The sequence below is a fragment of the Globicephala melas genome, chromosome 7, assembly GCF_963455315.2.
Source record: "Globicephala melas chromosome 7, mGloMel1.2, whole genome shotgun sequence".
NCBI classification, from domain to species: Eukaryota; Metazoa; Chordata; class Mammalia; order Artiodactyla; family Delphinidae; genus Globicephala; species Globicephala melas.
The window spans coordinates 8,782,315-8,803,034 of NC_083320.1; the positions used below are offsets into that span (position 1 = coordinate 8,782,315).

Consider the following 20,720-nt stretch of genomic DNA (forward strand, 5'->3'; position numbering starts at 1 on the left):
CAAAAAGAAAAGACAAAGATGACTGCTTTTTTTCCCCATCACTGTTCTTTTAAAAACTCTAACAGTTCCAATTTTTAGAACAGGAAGTTTCAGACATGTCCTAATTAAGTGACAGAGCAGGTTACGAAATGCATCTCTCTCAGAGTAGAATATGTGCTCAGAGGGATTTAGTCTAGAGGGCACACACACATTAGTTGGTTGTGACTGCTTCAACCCGAAGAAAAATAACAGCCGTGAGAGCGATCATGAAAATAAAAGCTTATTACTTAAGCTAAAAGATCTGAAGAGAGGTCTACAGGGTCACACCTCCAAATACGGTTTAGTTTTACATGTGGTGCTCTCACCACTTCAGAAAAACCAAAAAACAATATGAAATAAGCAAAATAGTTTCCTAAAATTCATAGTATCTAAACGGGTCTATCAAATATACAGCATTTATACTTGTTTCAATTCAGTACTCAAAATAGTACTTTCAAGACCGTTGGCAGCAACACATAAATGCTACAAAGGATGTCACCAAGTCCCTAGTCAGGGATGGCCCGAGGGCTCTCGCAGTGGACACAGGGGACTCCACGGCATCCCTCATCAGCTTTCCGCACAGCCTTCCTCTACACCCACCTCAATGTCTCTTGCCTCTTCCTTCCCCGTGATCAGAAAGAGAACCTTGTTTTCCTCTCAGCCCAGCAGACTCTTCCATTCTGATGTACATCAAACCCCTTGGACTGGACTCTGCTACTCTGCTCAAACACATCACTCTGTTCCTCCACCTCCTTCCAAGCTGCACACACAGGCTTAATATCCTTCCCCACTCAGTGTCCTCTACTTTCCTGCCATCGAATCCATTTCCTAACGTTTTACGAGTAAATGCCTCTGCTTCGCTAAAACAAATGGTCTTTTCTCATAAATTCTGCTATTTAATTTCCTGACAATGCAGATCGTTGCATCTCTCTCTTTAAAAAAAGAAAAGTTCTCCCAGCTCTCCTTTCTACCTCCTCTGTTTCTATTTCTCGCCTGGCTGAGGTCCTTCCTCTGTTGCCTCTGGCCTGCTAGTGAATGCTCCTACGACCTCATGGTTCCCTCCATGGCTCCTAAATTGCCCCAGCTCAGATCTACCCTGGGCTGTAGTGAGGCATTTTCTGTTGCTTCTGGACAACTTCAGTTAAAGGCCTACCATAAACTCTACAAGTCTAATATGGCATCACTATTTTGCTTCAGATACCTGGGTCTAAAACAGGTTTAACAGAACTTTCTTTGGTAATGGAAATGTTCTATAACTATGCAGTCTACTGAGCACTTGAAATCTGGCTAGTATGACTGAGGGACTGAATTTTAAATGTCATTTAATTTAAATTAATTTAAAATTAAATAATTACATGTTGTTAGTAGGTACAGTATTGAACAGCACAGTTCTAAACCTTCCCCTCTTTACCTACTCCCAACCTTCCCATCCTCAATGTCACCACCCCTTTTAAATACTTCTTTGCAATATCTCAGTTTCATTTTCTTTTATCCATTCCCAGTGCTGCATGAAGTCACACCTAGTCACTCAAGTGACCCCTAACCAGCACCTTTGTTCAAGCTCTGTCTTAACAAATCTATCCGACGACTAGTGTTATCAATAGCCTTTCCAGCTTAGGAGCTTATAATGATTTGTTCTTGCTAATCAAATAGACAAACTTTGATGCCCAGGCTTCCCCACATCATAGCTACTCTTCTGGTACAAATCCTCTCCCACTATGCCATAAAACACTCTGACTATCTCCTTCCTGTTGTCAATCACTGTGTTCATTCCTGCCCTTGTACTCACTCTTTTCTGCCTATGCAAATGTGAAACTATCTGGAACCTCAATCCTAAGTCCATCTTCTGTTACCAACTCTTGCCTTATTGACTAAACCCACATTTTATCCCCTGAAATCCACTAGTAGTGTTATCTAGTAGAATTATCCTTCTGTTGTACATATGTTCATCATAGATCCCCAACAAAAGCAAAACCACGTTCCTTTGTATCACTTGTGGCATGGCAGCTAGAAGGCTTACTGGCTCTTAGGTGTTATTAAAATGTCTGCTCCCAACATGGCTGATCACACAATTCATTTCTGCTGATCTGTAACAGGCAGGAGACTAGAAAGACAAGGGTAAGACACTTTGGTGCAACAAGTTGGGCAGGTTTTGATGGCAGTTTGTCAAGCTTGTCTTAAACGATTAAATGTAAACCCGTGAGTACAAGGTAAACAGTTACGCTGTACAACCTGTTAGCACATTAACATTTAAATCGCCAGTGGAAAAATGATTGCTCCAGATTTAGACTAACACTAGCAACAGGATTATTTTCAAATGCACACTAATATTGTTAGCATAACTCCCCCAAATGTCTAACATCAAAGTGTCAATACTTATAGCCTGAGTGGCTAATCACATTGCGTTAAAGTAGTCCAAACTAATTAATCAACAAAAGCAGAAAAATCTTTTTATTTTTTTGGCCACGCTGCATGGCTTGCAGTATCTTAGTTCCCCAACCAGGGATTGAACCTGGGCCCTCAGCAGTGAAAGCGCCGAGTCCTAACTACTGGATTGTCAGGGAATTCCCAAAAAAGCAGAAACATCTTAAACAGGTAGTTTCAACAGGGCCCCTGGAAGAAATGGCTGTTTCCGGGTCTGAGGCAGGATCTGTACAAAATGAGCAAGGGACATCTTGTGCCAGACTGCAAGGAAGCCATCAAAGACGAATGGGGTCTTGCCAAAAGGACATAGGAGCCAATTTGAAGGAGCTCCCAATAGCCCAAGACGGGGCAATTTGGACATAAAAATTTGGTCATAATGACTGCAACGGACTGAGACACATCAAATATATTTTAAAACCCCCTAAAACTTGAGGTCATAATGGTGCTTAAGACAATAACATACTCATTGCTCATCTAAGGAAGTGGCTAGGGCACCAATCGATTATACTAAAAAATGATACAGTGGAAAAAAATCAAGCATCTATTCTGTCTTTCCTATAGAAATCACTGCTGAGGAACAAAACACATTTAATATACAGAGAAGGAATAACAGAATTAGGAAATCACCATTTTGAACCTAGACAATGATCCTCAGTGGATACTAAAACCATTAGGTGAAGGGTTGATGGAGAACTTTATAATGGACAGACTGACAACACCTACATCCACTGATCAATCTAAATATCACCAGAAGTAGGACAACCTGCGTTGCCCAACAGGAAGCAATCCCATCACAATCCCATCCATGAAGAATTCCTGCCCCCCCAAACTGAAGCTGAATCTAATCAAACTAACTTGAAAGAACAGAGGATAGAGGAACATGGTTACAGGTGAAACCACAGGATGCAAATCCCAAATATGTGGTTTCCCTGCAAAACAAATGACCCAGTTGCTTCAACAAATAAATGGTGTTAAAAGAAGGGGGCAGGAACTATTACAGATTAACAGAGTTAAGAGTCATATCAACCAAATTCAGTTTGTGGACCTTGCTTGAAAACTGATTTAAACAAAATGAAAAATGACATTTTTGGTGAAAATCAAGGAAATCTGAACAGTGACTGGGCATTAGATAATATCAGGTTTTTAAATGATATTATGGTTATGTTAAAGAATCCTTTATTATGTACTAGGGATGCATACTGAAGTGATGTTATGTTTGAGGAGGAAAAACAAGAGGCAAGGAATAGATGAAACAAGAATGTTAATAAATGTTAGTAATTGTTGAAGCCTGGTGACAGGTAGGAAAGGGGTTGTAAGGGGTGGGGGGACGGCTTCTGTGGGATCCCAACACCAATGGCTTCTCCTCGCCTCCGTAAACTGAGATTTCTGCTCTGGTCAGCTCAGTTGAGAGCTTGAAACCTTTCTTTAAATATTACCTCAAAAGTCTTACTTTACATGACATTAAACAATGTTCATATCATACCCCTGGCCACTCTAAAGTGAAAACACAGGCAGAGTTAACTAATTCATAGATTTTAACAACCGCTGCTTTCTATGGAAAAAGGAAGACTGGCTTTAAAAATACACAAAGGCATCTGGCAGCTGCTCTAAGAACACTAAAATTTCAGACTACTCACTACATGTTCATACACGCAGCTCTGGATTGATACAACAAAAAATCAGATGCCAAAAATTCCGTATGGCAACATCTGAAGAAGCAACATAGATAGTTAGAACTAGAAAGAAGGAAATAGAATGCTGGCATCCAACACATGCACTGACTCATGCTTTGTCTAAACGAGTTTGAACTTGGGGCAAGTGTTAAACCACAGAGATATGAATCAGAGTGAGGCAAGCTATAAAGCTGGGGTAGGAGAGCAAGCTGATTCACGCCACCAGTCATGCCAATAAAACAGCTGCCCGCCAATTTAACAGAACACCACCAGTGCACACGTACCCAGAGCTGGCAAACAACTCTGGTGTGAAACAACAGGAGGTTACTTTGCCAATCAGCGATGACAGAGAAGAGGACTTTTTTCTTAACTTTTAGTTTTAAGGCTTTTTTGGTTTTTGTTTGATTTTTTTTTTTTTTGAAACTGACAGGCTACCCAAAGATAAATGCCTGCTTAGTCCAACAGTAATTCCAGGAAGATGCACTGTGAATTACCAGATTAAGTGGGTGAGTGGACACACACAGGTGAAAAGCAAAGGGAAGTACGTCATAAACATGTACTTTGTTGACTGTTGACTGAACAAGGTTAAGCTATATAGCATCCAAGCTCCATTTACTGGGAAGCCTTTAATGCAGTACTGTGTGCATGTACGTCCAAAGAAGATGTCTTTAAATACATGATTTAGCTGATATTTCAACAATTAAGGTTTTTACATCTTAGAGAACAGAAACAAGAACACAGAGGACTTATTTTTTTCTTCAGTCATGTACGGTTTGAGAATTTAAAGGCTCACAATTCACCTAACTTTAAAATCCCATGGGCATTTTCAAATTCAGTTTAGCTCACAGGTTAAATTTTAAGGAGGGAAATGTGTTCCAGAACTACGGGAAAATGAGCTGATGAAACTACAGAGGAAATGCTTTCTGACATTCACCATCCTGTTTTTGCCCAAGACCATCTTTCCTTTTTATTTTTCAAGTCAAAAATATAAATCTTATTACATTATACTTTATACATACCCTTTCAATAGCATGAACAAAATATTCTGTTGGGTGCAGATGTATTCAACAGTAGGAGTTCTTGTACCAATTTGTCTTCTGAGAATATTGTTGAAAATCTGAGCCACGTCTTTCTTGCCCTATTAAGGAAGACAAAAATATCAAAATGCCTGACTAAATGCCAAAATGCCCTAAATAAACTCAAATCTAGGTACTGTATATTTATAATTATGACTGAATATCTGACTTTAAAATGTTCGTAGACATTAAATTTTCTTATTTTATTTCTTCCTTCGTAATTTCAAATTCTAAGTTTTAATAGTGAATTTTTTTTAAAGATTTTTTTGATGTGGACCATTTTTTTAAAGTCTTTATTGAATGTCACAATATTGGTTCTGTTTTATGTTTTGTTTCTTTGGCCTCGAGGCATGTGGGATCTTAGCTCCCCGACCAGGGATCGAACCCACACCCCCTGCACTAGAAGGTGAAGTCATAACCACTGGACCACCAGGGAAGTCCCTAAGTTTTAATAGTAAAGTATTTTTGACATGAATAATGTGTTGACAAAGTGAAATCTTACTATATATAATTTCAATGATTTCTAACTCTCAGAATCATGCTGACTCAGATATGAAAAACAAAACCTTGCTATATGCTTACATTGTTCAGGGATCCGATTCCCACCCAAGCAGCTTCAAATAGGATGCTTGTATTGTAAACAATACATATAGCTTCCTTTTATAGTGGTGGAAGGAGGAGAAACTGTATTGTTAGTGTAATAAAAATGAAAGAATTCTGTAAGAAGTTGAGCTTTAATGGCAAGTAGACATATCCTCCTAGTAAACTAGGTGTAATTGGGAAAAACTTTATATATAGATAATTAAGGTACTAAGTATCACATGATGCAACAGTTCAGAGATCAGTGTTACACCACTGTACTTCACGAAACAAAATAGGTAGATGTTAACACAATACAGCGAAGCTTATAATCAGAAAGCTGCACAGAAAGTAACAAATGCAGAAGTAGACCCCAAGAGATGTTTCAGAACTGCCACTTTATAAGGCTGACAAGTCTGCAGGAGAGTGAGTGAAACGCTAGCTTTCCAGCACTAGAGATCACCCTGGGGCCTATGCTAGGTCAGGAGTAGTAATGGCAATCTCGAAGAACCAGTCTCAAGGGCACACATTTCTTTTAAATTAAATTTATGTCTCTAAAGTCCCAAATGAATATTAAGTTCAAGGTCCAGGTTGGGGAGTGGGGTGGCAAGACGAAGGAGAAGGAACTGGATGGTCCAGTGCACTCCCACCTTTGTAGTGGAGATAAAAATCCTTGTTGTTGGAATTTGACACTCTATTAAAGATATATGAAACCAGCTATATAAATGGAAATATCATAGTTCTGTCTGTTCTAAAAGACAGAAGTAAATTTTTATTCTCTTTTATTATCTATTGATAATACATTCAAGTAACCTATGAACCACATCTTCCCCACCCTTCTCTAAAACTGAATCTAGCTACAGGTGTCTGTCATTTTCTCCCCTGGTTTTCCAAGTACCTGAATAGACATACAATCCCTCAGGACGATAAACACTGGGGCTTAAATAAAGCACAGCCATAACGAAGAGTCAAAGAGGAGACTGCTCACGACTATGCCAGAGCCCTTCATTACACACTTCTCAGACTAGTTTATTCAGACTGGTATCAGGGACCATTCTTCTCACTAATAAATGCACTAAATATCCAACATGGGATGATCTGGCTGTATAAGCCTGGGCACCAATCTCAAACGCCTACCAGGGACGAGCAGGAAATGCAAATGAGCGCAGCAGGCCGAGGTAGAAAAAGCACGCTGTGCCGTCTGTGGCACACCCAAGTGTGGATGCCAACGTCACGGGCTGAGGGGCCACACAAGACTACAAGGCCCAATGTTGCCAAATTTTCCAAGGGAAGCCAGAAATTCAAAATTGTGTATAAAATCTCCTGTTGTTTTAATGTTATCCTCATTTAAATGTTTAAAAGCAGTGCCAAGCAAACAAAACACATATAATCTCGACTGTAGTGAGTTCTCAGCAGGTTAAAAACAAACAAACAAAAAAACCTAGATGTTCTCTAAGATCTCATCTACCTCAAAAATTCTAACACTCTACGGTCTTCTTTAGATTGTTTTTTCCTTGAGAGCCAAGAACCAGTGAATTATGTAAACCAGCAGCTGTTTATTAAATACAGCCTAAATGAAAGGGCATAACAAATACCTAAAAAACTTCATATACGATGTAGTGAAAGAGGGGGAAAAAACCTGGCCTAAGTCCGAGATACCCTTGAGTTCCTGAGTTGGCCCCGCTAATTAGACAGGCAGCCCGGGTATGCTTACAGGTCAGTACCCCTGAGCCAAGAGCCCAACAGGAACCTTAAAATGTTTCAGAGAGAACATACGGAAAATGACTACGAATAGTTAGTGTTTTTGAAAAATAAAAAACTGATTTCTTACCTCAAAGTCAATGAGCTGTAAATCAGCTACTAGGGTGCTAAGGAGCCCACTATTATACAGTTCTTGAGCGAGCTGTGCCACCGCTTCTGTCTGTGGCTCCTTTTCATTTGTGCCATACAGAATTTCTTTCATGGCAACCAGATTTTTGGAAACTTCTTCTGTAGCCTGATTTTGGGGGAGAGGAGAAAATTCATTTTCACAAACATATATAACATACCTACACTTGCTAAATACCTTCTCTATATATTACATACCCCCAGACCCCTGTACAAGACACAAAGGTGGGCAAGCCCCATCCTGGCCCTCAGGAGTCAAAAACTGCATGTGTGTGCACAGGTGGGGACTGACGTATGTGCTCGACAGGGAAGGCCAGCAGATTCACAACCTGTATACTTGAACGCTGAAAACAATGTTGTTGTAGTAGAAACAGAACAGGGAGAAAAAGTTCAGTTCTGCTCAAATGGGAGGGAAACAACATGGAAGAGGCACCTGAGCTGACCATGAGAATGGAGAGACACTGCCAAGCAAGAACTGGCTGGGGAGAAGGAGACTGAGGGGAACGAATGGCATGAACTGGGGATGAGGGAGAGGAAGCAGCACAGGGCCTGTCAGAGAAAAGGTGTGGAGGGAATAAGCGAGTGACAGAAGAAATGAAGCTGAAAGAGGCTTTGAGTGCAAAGCTAAAATACTGGCAATAAATAAAAAGTCACTAAAAACTTCCACTTCTGGCAGGATGAAAAACAAGGGTCAGATTTACCTTCCCCCATGAAAAAGACCAAAAATTGGAGGAAAATATTTGAAACAATGAATTTTAAACATTGAACTTCAGGCAGCACAGGAGAGTGATTCCTGAGAGAAGGGAAACAGACGAAATGAATGTCACAATTGCCCCAGCTTACTGCCTGCCCGGAGAAAATTTCCAGGCCACGTCACAGGGAGAGGGAAGCCAGGCAGAACAGGCAAACTCCACGTGAGGAGACAGAGCTGGTAATCTATGGAGGCCAAGGAGACTTGGAACTTCTGCAGGGCCAAGTACCAGAGAGGAGACAGCTACGCTGAAGAGAGTGTTAGAGACCTGCAAAGACTCACTTGCTACTCTGAGTACTGGTAAGCACATGCATGCGAGTAAGTACCCAAGGCCAGGGAACAGAGCCATGGAGCTCACGCAAGGCTCCCATCAACCTGATGGAAAACCTCATATTCACAGGCATAAAGCAGAGCTCTCAAAGGGTTTTGTCTCTGCTGTTATAAAAAATTAGCCCTGGACTAAACTCTGCTCTCCAAAAAGCTTAAAAGCAAGCCTGGAAAGAATCAAAACTGGAAAACACAACCAATAATGAGGAGGAAAAACAGTCAACAGTAACAGCCCTGCAAAGTGACACAGATGGTAGAAAACAAACAAGGACATTAAAAGTTACTAAACTATAGTCAGTACATTCAGGGAAAAAACGAGCATGTTAAGTAAAGGTATGGAAGACGTAAAAAAAACCCCACCAAAATCAAACACTTAAAAATAAAAACTAAAATTTCTGAAATAAAAATTACACTGGATGGGATCAATAGCAGAGCAGACAGTGCAGAAGAAATGGTTAGTAAATATGATGACAGAGCAATGAAAGCTATTCAAAATGAAACACAAAGAGAGGGAGAAAAAAGACAGCACAGCAGTGAGCTACAGGATGACTGTAAGCAGTCTGATACATGTGTAACTGCAGTCCCCAAAGGAGGGGGAAGGACAGACAAAATATGTGAAGACATAATAGCTGAAAATTTTCCAAATTTGATGAAAACTATAATCCCATGGAGCCAAGAAGTTCAAAAAAAATTCCAAGCACAAGAAACAGGAAGAAAACTACGCCAAGCCATAGAATAATCAAATTGCTTAAATTCAGTGAAGAGAAAATCCTAAAAGCAACCAGAGGGGGGAAAAACATTACAGACAAAGAATCAAAAAATAACAGACTTCTTGACAGAAATGATGCAAGTCAAAAGATAGTGGAGGAACATCATTAAAATTCTGGGGGAAAAACAAAACTAAACTGCCATTGTAGAATTCTATACCTAGTAAAAATATTATACAAAAATGAAGGTGAAATAAGAATTTTTAAGACACAGAAAAGCTGGAAGATTTTGTCACCAGCAGACCTGCACTATAGGAAACGTTTAAGGAAGTCCTACAGGAGGAGATTCAAGATGAAAATCTGTGTATACAGAAAAGAATGAAGAGCACCGGAGACAGAAATGTGGATAAATGGAAATGATTTTTCCATTATTAAAAAAAAGTCTCTAAAAGACAACTGGCTGTTTAAAGCATAAATAACTGTATTTTGGGGTTATGCCATATGTAGAACAAGAATATGTGGCAGCAATAGCTCCAAGGGGGGGCAGTGTTAAGGTTTTTATACATGAAGCAGTATAATATTTCTTGAAGACAAACCACAAGTTAAAAGGCATACACTGTAAGTTCTAAAAGAACCACTAAAAAAACCAAAAGAGTTATAGCTAATAAGCCAAAAAAGTAGAATACTAAAGATATGTGAGAAAAATAAAGGCTATAAAAAGCTAAATAAACGGAAATATTTATGACCAGAAATTACTTCAGGGAGATTACTTAGCACAGATTCAGAGGACATCAGCCTTTAATGGTACCTAAAGAATCATCTAGGTCCACGGTATTCCCTTCTACAACCTTCTAAATCTTCTTACCAAATGACCACATTGCTTCACCTTAAATATTTCCAGTGTCCAGTAATGCAGGATTAGCAGACTTCAGAATCAGACAGCTGTTAGAAAATTTCATAGTGAAACGAACATTGCCTCACTATAGTGTCGGCTGGTCCTGGGTCTGCACTGCAGATAAGGTAGTATCTTCATTGGCTCCTCATTGAAAACAGCTTGCCTGTCTTCCCTAAATAGTCTTCTCCAGAAAAACCTCCTCTCAGCTACTTTAACTATCCTCCTAAGAAAGACAGGATTAATGTTTCAACTCTATCCAGATGGAATGATGCACAAGACACCGGACCACCATTTCCCTGCAAATGTTGCAAATTTAATGTAGCTCAGGGCTACCTTTAAGAATTTTTGCAATTATATCATATAATTCATTCAAAGCCAGATCTTCGGAATAAACACTGCAATGATGGCTTTAACTCTTCTCACTATTTAATTTAATCTCATTAATAGCCCATCATTCAACACTGTGGAGGTATTTCTGAATTCTGAAGGACATCCAAAATGCCAGCTATTGTACCCATATTTGTATCATCTGAAATCTGATAGGTAGGTATGCCTCGCATGGCCTCAATCATTAACCAAAATGCCGAAAAGGAAGTAACTGAATGGAGCCTAACATTATGCCTTTGAATCATCATGCTCTTTTCAGTAATGATCTATAAATAATCTTTGGGCATGGCTGCTCAGCCACTTACATATACACTTATTTCCAAATGATATTCAAAAGGCTTTTTGTTAAATATTCTGATAAAATAAGAATATACTATTTCCTCCACATTTCCTGAATATAAGGAAATGAAACAAAGTTAATTTGGTACGACCATTTTACTTAAGTCTATGCTGATTTCTACTGACTACTGCTTTCTTTTCTAAATGCTTACAAAGTATCTTCCTAATAATCCCATTATGAAACCTTATTCAGTGTCAATGTAAGCAGACCCTTTACCTCTCTGAGTCTGCTGTCACTACCCTATTCTGTTAATGTCTTAGATTTCTGACAGCAGTTTGTTGTCATCCCATATATAAATTGTAAGTACCCCAGAATGTACTTTTTCTGGACCAGGAGATAAAAATCATTTATCAACAGTAAATGTTCTCTTATAATCTAATTACATGTGTTGCCTTTACAATTTCATTTTATTAATCTCTATTCTTAAGATGATTCTCTTTGACAGGGAAGTATCTAACATTTAGTAGGTTTTCTGAGTATATTATCTGCTGAATTTACTCACTGACCCTACTACGTCATAGACCTTAGCCCCGTCTGCTTCTCTGACTAGATCAAAGTTTTGAGGTTCTTAATAACCCTTCATGTGTCTCAGTTTATACTCTACTTTGAAAATCTGAGATCAGACCATACTCTATGCTTTCTGATAATAAAGGATGAAGAAGTGCTCACTATGAACAAAAGATGAAGATCAAAATGCTCACTATGTTGGGGGGAAGGGGAGTGATAGCTAAAGTATGGGGTTTCTTTTTGAGGAGATGGAATTTTAAAAATTGATTGTGTTGTTTGTGGTTGCACATTATCGGTGAATAAACTACGAACTACTGAATTGTACACTTTAGATGGGTGAACTATATGATATGCAAGCTGTATCTCAAAAAAGCTGTTTTTAAAAAATGGAGGAGAGAAGCGAGGAAATAGAAAGCTACTTATGGTGCTTCTAAGATGAAAGGCACCCTGGATTCAAACATAAAGCCCTCTTCTTCCCTTTCAGCAGATGACACTGTTACCTACATTATGAGCGGGGAGGAAAACACCATCGAATTCTCTCCTCTGCTAACCATTATACTCACCTACCTATATTAACCCTCCTTGCTTCTAACCATTATACTCACCTACCTATATTAACCCTCCTTGCTTCTGGATTCCACTCATCTCCTGCCTTCTCAGGATCTCATCCTGTCTGTTACCTTATCTCCTCATATAGTCGACTCCCCTCTTACCTGATTCCTCCAAACTCAATTTTAAATATGATCTATTAGATTCCCACTAACAAAACTAAACAAGCTCTCCTTTGACTCCATAACCCCCTCCCAGCTACTGCCCGCCATAATTAAGCCTCTCAGAACACCTCCCTGTGTCTGTTACAGCCCACATCTCTTTCCTATTCACTCTTCAGCCCAATCCCGTGAGACTTCTACAGCCAGTACTTTATAGCTTTCAGACAGCCACCAACGACCTGCCTGCCATTAAAGACAATTTCTAGCCTTCATCATGCATGAGCTCTCGGCAGCATTTGAAGTTGGCTACACTCTGTTTTTAAAACCGCTCCTCCCTGTCCTCTGTGACTTACCAACACCCTACTTTTTTTCTTCCTGTCTCCCTGGTTGCTCCTCTGTCTCCTTTTTGGCTCATCCTCCTGGAGTGGGCCACTTAAATATTGGGAATTCCTCCAGGCAGAGTACAGGGCCCTCTTCTTCTCATTCTATCATCTCTCCCTAGGTAACCTCATCCACACACAACTTTAATGAACACCTAAATGCAGATGCCTCACAGATTCCTATCTCTAATCCAGTTCTCTTACTAGTATATTAAGCAACCTGCTAGAAGTGTCTCTACCTGGATGTCTCAAGGTACCTCAAACCTAATGCATCTAGAACAGAACTCATGCTCTTGCCCCAAAGCCTATGTTCTTCCCTTGTTCCCTATTTCTGGGAATGAGATGCCACTACTGATGCTCTTAACGTGTCAGAAACTTAGGATTCATCCTCGACTCTTCCCTCTTCCTCACCCTGCCCCGATATCTAATCCATCACCAAGTCTCCAAAATCCATCCATTTATACTCCACCATCACCACCAAAGTCCCCATAACTCTTGTCTGGACGACTAAGGAGCCTACTGACTGGTTTCCTTGAATTCCCTACAGTCCATTTTCCACATCACAATTAGAATGATCTTTTCATAACACAAATATGATTAAGATTTGTGCTTAAATCCTTTGTCTTAAAATGCTTAAATCTTTGTGTTTAAAATGCTTCAATTACCTATTGCTCTTAGGATGGAGAAAATTCCCTTTTAACATGGCCCATAAAACCCTGCATGGTCTGACCCTACCTCTCTGACCTCACCCTGCACTGCAATTCCTCCCCCACTATCTATACACCAATGCTCTGGTCACACTGGGCTCCTTTCGGGCCCCTGCACATGTGGGTGCCTATGCCCACAATGCTCTTCGTGCTCATATTCCGCCCCATCTCCCAGCCAACTCCCGCTCTTCCTTCACTGCTCAGCTCAACGATCACCTCCTCAGAGAAGTCTTTCCAAGTCAATTCTATCATACATTCCCCTACTACTTGGTACTGCTTCACAGTGTTTCTCACAGCTGTACATAACCCTGCTTTTCCTTGTATTTCTAATGAATGAATGTTTCCTTCTGCTCCAGTAGCAGCCCAGTGCGTGCAGGTGCTCCATTCATGCTTGATGAGCGGCTGAACATGAGTATACGTGATCACTGGGATACAAAATCCAGATGAACACTGGATGTAGGGAAATGTGATGTTCTAACACCATAAAGTCAAGGAATTCCTCTAAAAAAGTAGTGCAGATCCAGGGACCTGAAGGAAGGACACTCTGCAACACCTCACCAAGAAAAGTTGAGGGAATCTATCTGACAGTTTCAGTGGTGAGCAAGGAACCTAACTCCCTGTTTCCTCAGAGAAAACAGTCTGGAAGGATACACACCAAACTGAGTACAATATGCCTATGGGGAGGGGCAAGAAGAATACTTTCACTCTGCACTTTCTGTATTTCAGATTTGTTTGAATGTTTTACAGTTCATATTTTAATTTTTTAAGAGCAAAATGACAAAGGGAATGAGAGAAATAGATCAAAGTGTTTACTAAGTTGGTAACAATTGGCTTATCTAATTTCTGCTTCTGTTTCCCTCCTTTCACTCCTCCCCACACATCACCCCTAAATTTTTAAGATTTCTAACAAATAACTAAGTATTGTGTATAGGTCTACACACGTAAATAGGCCTACCAACCACGCCTTGAAAACCAGTGCCACAAACACTGCCAGATAGAAAGCTAAAGGCTAGAATTGGGCTTAACAGGTAAAAGGCTCCTCAAACTACTGAGAAGTAGAGAATGGCACTGGGGACAAGTGACTTCCAAACCTGGGTATTTCCATGGTTAGTTACCATCGACACAGGATAATCAGCAGCATGATATAAAAGAAAAACTAAAATTCATCAACTTTATTGTTTACTAACAGTCCTGATACATGAGAGCAATCAAGTTCATATTCCAATTGACGACTTCTAATTTTATGTATATTTCAACCATTTGTGTGAGTTCTGTTCCCCATTACAAGTTGAACACAATTACAAGTTGATTTTAAAAAAGCTTGAAAAAGAAATAAACATGACCAAATATTACTAAAAGATGATCAGAAAAGCTTATGAAATTAAGTGATTCACCAGAAAAGGTGATGCAGCAAGAATTTACTGAATGAAGACACACATACAGAGTAAATAAACTTGGCTGTTCTTGTTTAGACTTCACTTGGTTCCCTTCATCAGCATTCACATTAGTGACCCTGCCCAGTCCCCCCTCTCTGGCCAGTCTGCATTATGTCAGCACGTTCTCTGCCTCTCTGACCACATCCTCCTTATCTGCCACCCCCCTGCTTGTCTCCTCACACCTACTAAGTAAGCTGTTCACACAGCTCCTCACACACTGTACCATGGTCAAGCTGCTGAGATCATCATGACACCTAATCCACCCGGCTCCCTAATGACCGTGTGACCTGTCCTGTTAAGACAAAGTTTCAGGGCTGCCCGTGCTCACAGCTCCAGGTCTCCTGCTCCCCTAAACAATGTGGGGTGTCCTTTACTGAAGACTTTCTCTACTTCAGCCCCCAGGGTAGAGAAGGTGATGGAACCTGTGCACACCTGGTTCCCTAAAATTCATGCTGTTCAACTGCTTTCACTCCAGCCAGAAACATTCCTTCAAACTGGATTGATTTTTCAACCAGTTACTCCCAGCAGCAAATACTTCAAAACTGCTTCACTTTCCACAACAGAACTTAGTTCTCTTTCTCTGTTCCGTATCCGAACATCTAGCTTCACCTCCCCCATTTGGAAATCTAGTGAAAACATCTTCGACTTCTTTGATCCATCTTGATGTATTTCTGCCATCCTCTGTCTCGACCCTGGAGATACACCAGAATCACCTGGGGAAATTTTAGACAAAGATGCTCACTCCCCTAAGAGACTTACTAAATGACAAAGGAAAAATAGTACTTTTACACAGAGATGCCACTTAACCATGTGATCATCATGAATGGTACTGAGACTACTGGCCTCGTGTGCCTCCTGAAAGGACCCGCTGCAAAGGGCATGGCATCACTTCTGTGGTCTTTCTTGCCAAAAAGGCATCACCTGCATTGAATCATGAGGAAACATCAGCCAAACCCAAATTAAGGAACATTCTACAAAATAAGTGGCCAGTATTTTTCCAAAGTGTCAAGGTCATGATGTCAAACACAAAGAAACTGTTCCTGATTAAAGGAGAGTAAGTAGATGTTACAGCTAAAAGCAATGTGTGATCCTGAACTGCATCTTGGTGCAGAAAAAGGACATTAGCAGACACTGTGGAAATTTGAAAAAGGTCTGTGGATTAGTCAACAGTATTGTATCAATGTTAGCTTCCTGATTTGATCATTGCACGGTGGCTACATAAAATGTTAACATCTGGGGAAGCAGGGTGAAGGGTACTCTTTTGTAATCATTTTATCAGCCTTAAAAGCTAATCAATCCTCTTATTTTGCTTCTACTTCACAGGTAAGAGGCAGCCCTCCGTAATCCCCAGGCTGGTGGCTCTATATATGTGTGCTGGGGAAAGGGCTCCTACATGAAAAGGAGGCTGGCCTTGCCTCAAGTCCCCCCTTGCAATTTTGCCAGTTGTGTGGCCTCATGCAAGGTTGCTGGGCCCGACGCCTGGTGGGATCTATTCCATTTCTTAAGATCTCAAATTCCAAATAAAGGTTCTCCCAATTCTCTTCTGCCCCGTCATCTACTCTCACTCTCTCACCCTGGAGGCTTTGTCTCTTCTCAAGTGACCCCAAATGCTCACACTACTCCTCTCCCCTCTCACAGCCCATTCCCCCCTCCTGCCATTCTCCTCCTGATGCCACAGCAGCTGCTACCTTGTCTCAGCCCCTGGTCTTGCAGTGCTCTATCTCCTCATCTGCACCTCTCATTTCCCTAACATACATTCAAGGGCTTTAGAAAGGGCTTGCTTACACTCCTTTACACCCTCCTCCCTCCAATGTGACTGAGACAGTGATTTACACACGGTCTGACTTCATGATTTTGTTAAATAACTGAATTGTCTAGGACATTTTGTCAGTAGAACATGGTGTTCTGAGACACAGATGCTACACTTCCGTGGCCAGTGAGCCTTATATTATGTTTCATGGGTACAGTCTACTAACAGTAGCCAACTGTTTTAATAAATACATGGTGATGAAGAGAAACATGTGAGAAGCACCCCCCTCATGATAAGCCCATTCACTTGACTGGAAAATGATGTGAACTGTGCCTCACTAACTCACACACTGCTGACTCGTCTAGGTGAGACACACAGAATTTTAAGCTCCTGATTGTTTTCTTGCGGCTTCTGAGAAGTGGTTTACCCTGTATGATTCTACTAAGCAGCCACATATATAGTGGGAGTCTGGGGACACCCAGCTGAGCAGAGTCATGGAGGAAGGAGTCTGAGGCTTGGCAGAGCTGCTCAGAGTCAAGGCCGGGGTAGGGTGCGGGGCAGGCATACTAATCCTGTACCATGAAGCCTCAGTGACTTCCACAACCAGTTGATAACGACTTTATTTCTACTTAGGATCTTTTAAAAATACTTAAAAATTAAACAATTTAAGGTACAGGATCTACTTAAGCAGTAACCAATATTCCAAAGTTCACACCTACTACTCTCACCTCACTAGTAACAATATCACAACTATACTTCTTCCCCTCCCAGGGTGAGGAGACAAGTAACTACTTCAAAATTTTAAGCGTCATGCCCATAATGATATCCCCAATTAGAAGTAAGGCTGTGAGACTTCCCACTGCCTGTTTTCTCTTTAAAAAAATACAGCGAGGTGGAAAAAAAGCAACTAGCAAGCCAAACATTTGTACAAGTGGCCTATTTCAAGACTTCCAAGAATTCAGATTTCATACTAAATCTCTTGCCTTAAACCCAATGTTTCCACAGTACCCATCCCTGTACCATTTTACCGTCATCAGTGGCAACCACTCAGATACCAAGTAGTGATACAAAAACACATTTTTAGAAGACCAGAGGAGCTACTCACTCACCCGCAAATGCTTCCAGACCACATCACTGAAGTGCTCGTAGCCCTTATCACCCACACCTCTTCTGGACTCAACAAGGCCCAACTACTCAGTAGATCCCAAACTGGCCTTACGGTGGGAGGTGTCTCATCACAGATGGAGGTACAGGGTTTATCTGCTGGAGTACAACACTGGGTCTGCCCTCCCCTTGGCTCCCAATTTTTAATAGATAAAGTTACTTGTTAAGCCCAACTTACCAATATATAAAGCACACTTAAACACAGCAAGAGTAAAACGCTTAAAGTACAGATATGGCTAATTGAGAAATTAAAAGGCTAATAACCTTAAAAGAAAATATTCTACTTTATCGTGACATTAACTTAAAATGATGAAACATTTTCCCCCTCCTATTAGAGGCAAAGACTTCTAGAAGATATACTGGTAGTGGAAAAATATATTGGTACAACTTTATTGGAGGGCAATTTAGCAAAATGTATCAAAAAGCCTTAAAAGGTGCAATCCCTCTGAATCACCCATTATACTTCTAGGGAATTCACCCTGGGGAAACATAATTACACAAAGATGTTACGTACAAGCAGTTTCATTTACAATAGCAAAGGATCAGAACTACAAGTTATCCCACTGAACTGGTTAAATCATGGTGTACCCATAAAATGGAAGATTATGGCAAGCTTTAAAAACAATTAAGTAGATCTATACTGACATGCAAAGATGTTAACACTAAAATTAAAAAACAGGGACTTCGCTGGTGGCGCAGTGGTTAAGAATCCACCTGCCAATGTAGGGGACACGGGTGCGATCCCTGGTCCAGGAAGGTCCCACATGCTGCACAGCAACTAAGCCTGTGCACCACAACTACTGAGCCCGCATGCCTAGAGCCAGTGCTCTGCAATAAGAGAAGCCACCACAATGAGAAGCCCGCACACCGCAACGCAGAGTAGCCCCCGCTCGCCACAACTAGAGAAAGCCACACGCAGCAACGAAGACACAACGCAGCCAAAAATAAATAAATAAATATTTTTTAAAAAATTAAAAAACAAACAAGGACCTAGAATTGCATGACCTCGTGTTTAGTAACTTACCGGCCCCAGAAAGAGAGGGAGAGAGCTAGAATATGCATGAGAATCTGCGAGGATATCCCACTATCTTAACAGTAGTCATTTCATGTGGGAGTGGAATTAGGATGAGCTTTATTTTGCCTTTTATACTCTGTTGAATTTTCTGAATTTTTGGAATGAACATATTACTAAAACATAACACTTCATATAGACAGAAATATAGAAATCAATTAAAACTATCAGGCTTAATGAAGGAAGCATAGATCTCTTGCACACACATATGTACCCACACACCCACGCTCCCACATTACCTACAGAGTGCTTACAAGAAGGGAAAGAGGGAGAAGCTGCAAATTTCGGCCTCCTCTCCCCTCACGTAATGGTTTCAAACGAACAGGACTTTGTCAAAAAGATACTTAAGTAAAGAGAAAGAATCTGATGACTCTAAGGTTTTGAGCCAGAAAGGCAATATTTCTTAAACCAGTCACTCAGGAAGAGAGAGACCAATTCTGGGGCAGAGAAAATGAATTTTTGAGTTGAATATGTTAAGTCTGAAGGGATGCCTCAGTATGGAATCACAGTATCTTAAGTGTTGAAGAGATGTCAGAAGTCATCGAAATCAGTGGTTTTTAAGTGCTTTTGGGGGCCACTGATAATCACACTTCCTAATCCTGCTGCCATCATTTTTCAAAGTAAAGATCTTGTGTAGAACCCTAACATACCAATAAGGATAAGGTAAAATTGAAAAAGTGGATGAAGGGAGAAAGAACACCTGAAACCATGGCCTGCCTGCTTCTCCAGAGCACCCTTTGCACGTCTGTGGAACATTAAGTTTAAAAGCAAAACAAGAATATTACTCAGCCATAAAAAAGAATGAAATAATGCCATTTGCAGCAACATGGATGGACCTAGAGATTATCATACTAAGTGAAGTAAGACAGAGAAAGACAAGTATCATATGATGTCACTTCTATGTGGAATCTAAAAAAAATGATATAAATGAACTTATTTACAAAACAGAAACAGACTCACGGACACAGAAAACAAATTTAATGGTCACCAAAGGGGACAGTGTGGGGAAGGGAAGAGCAATAAATTGGGAGTTTGGGATTAACACGTACACACTACTATATATAAAACAGATAAACAACAAGGATCTACTGTACACTACAGGGAACTATGTTCGATACCTTGTAATAACCTATAATGGAAAAGAATCTGAAAAAGAATATACACACACATATATATTTCTGAATCACTTTGTTGTACACCTGAAACTAACACAACATTGTAAATTAACTATACTTCAATTTTTAAAAATGGGTAAAAAAAAACACCCTTAAAAAACAAGGCAAAACAAACACAGAACAACACTTGCCTTGCACACCACACCCCCGATTTCTCATGCAATAAGAATCCTGTTATAATCTATCTCATCAAGAGTATCTTATCAGGACTTCTCTGGTGGTGCAGTGGTTAAGAATCCACTTGCCAGTGCAGGGGATATGGGTTCGAGCCCTGGTCCGGGAAGATCCCACATGCCGCAGAGCAACTAAGCCCGTGCACCACAACTACTGAGCCTGCGCTCTAGAGCCCACATGCCACAACTACTGAAGCCCGTGAGCCTAGAGCCTGTGCTCCCCAACAAGAGAAGCCACTGCAATGAGAAGCCCGCACGCTGCAACCAAGACGCAACGCAGTCAAAAATAAATAAATAAAATTTTAAAAGAAGTATCTTATCAAGTTTCTTTAGATATGTACGTAGCTCTCTTTTCGTGGGTCATATGGTTTTTGTCACAACTACTCAACTCTGCCACTGCAGCAGGAAAACAGCCACAGACCATGTGTCAATGAATGGGTATGGCTGTGTTCCAACAGAACTTTATTTACAAAACCAAGTAATGGGCTGACCTGGGCCACAGTTTATTCACTCATGCTCTGAAAAATATCTGGTGGGTAGAAGTAAAGGCCAAAGGATATGTGAACCTGAAGTTAAATGTGG

General features: G+C 40.5%; 1 protein-coding gene across 1 annotated transcript in view; it reads right to left on the reverse strand.

The window, feature by feature from the left end:
- CAB39 (calcium binding protein 39) overlaps positions 1 to 20,720 on the reverse strand; it is an 86,802-nt gene that overhangs the window by 16,826 nt on the left and 49,256 nt on the right. The window contains exons 3-4 of the mRNA XM_030877037.2: positions 7,602 to 7,766; positions 5,135 to 5,253 (exon numbers count right to left, since the gene is read on the reverse strand). Of these exons, the coding sequence (XP_030732897.1) occupies positions 5,135 to 5,253; positions 7,602 to 7,766 (284 nt within the window). The remainder of the gene's footprint in view (positions 1 to 5,134; positions 5,254 to 7,601; positions 7,767 to 20,720) is intronic.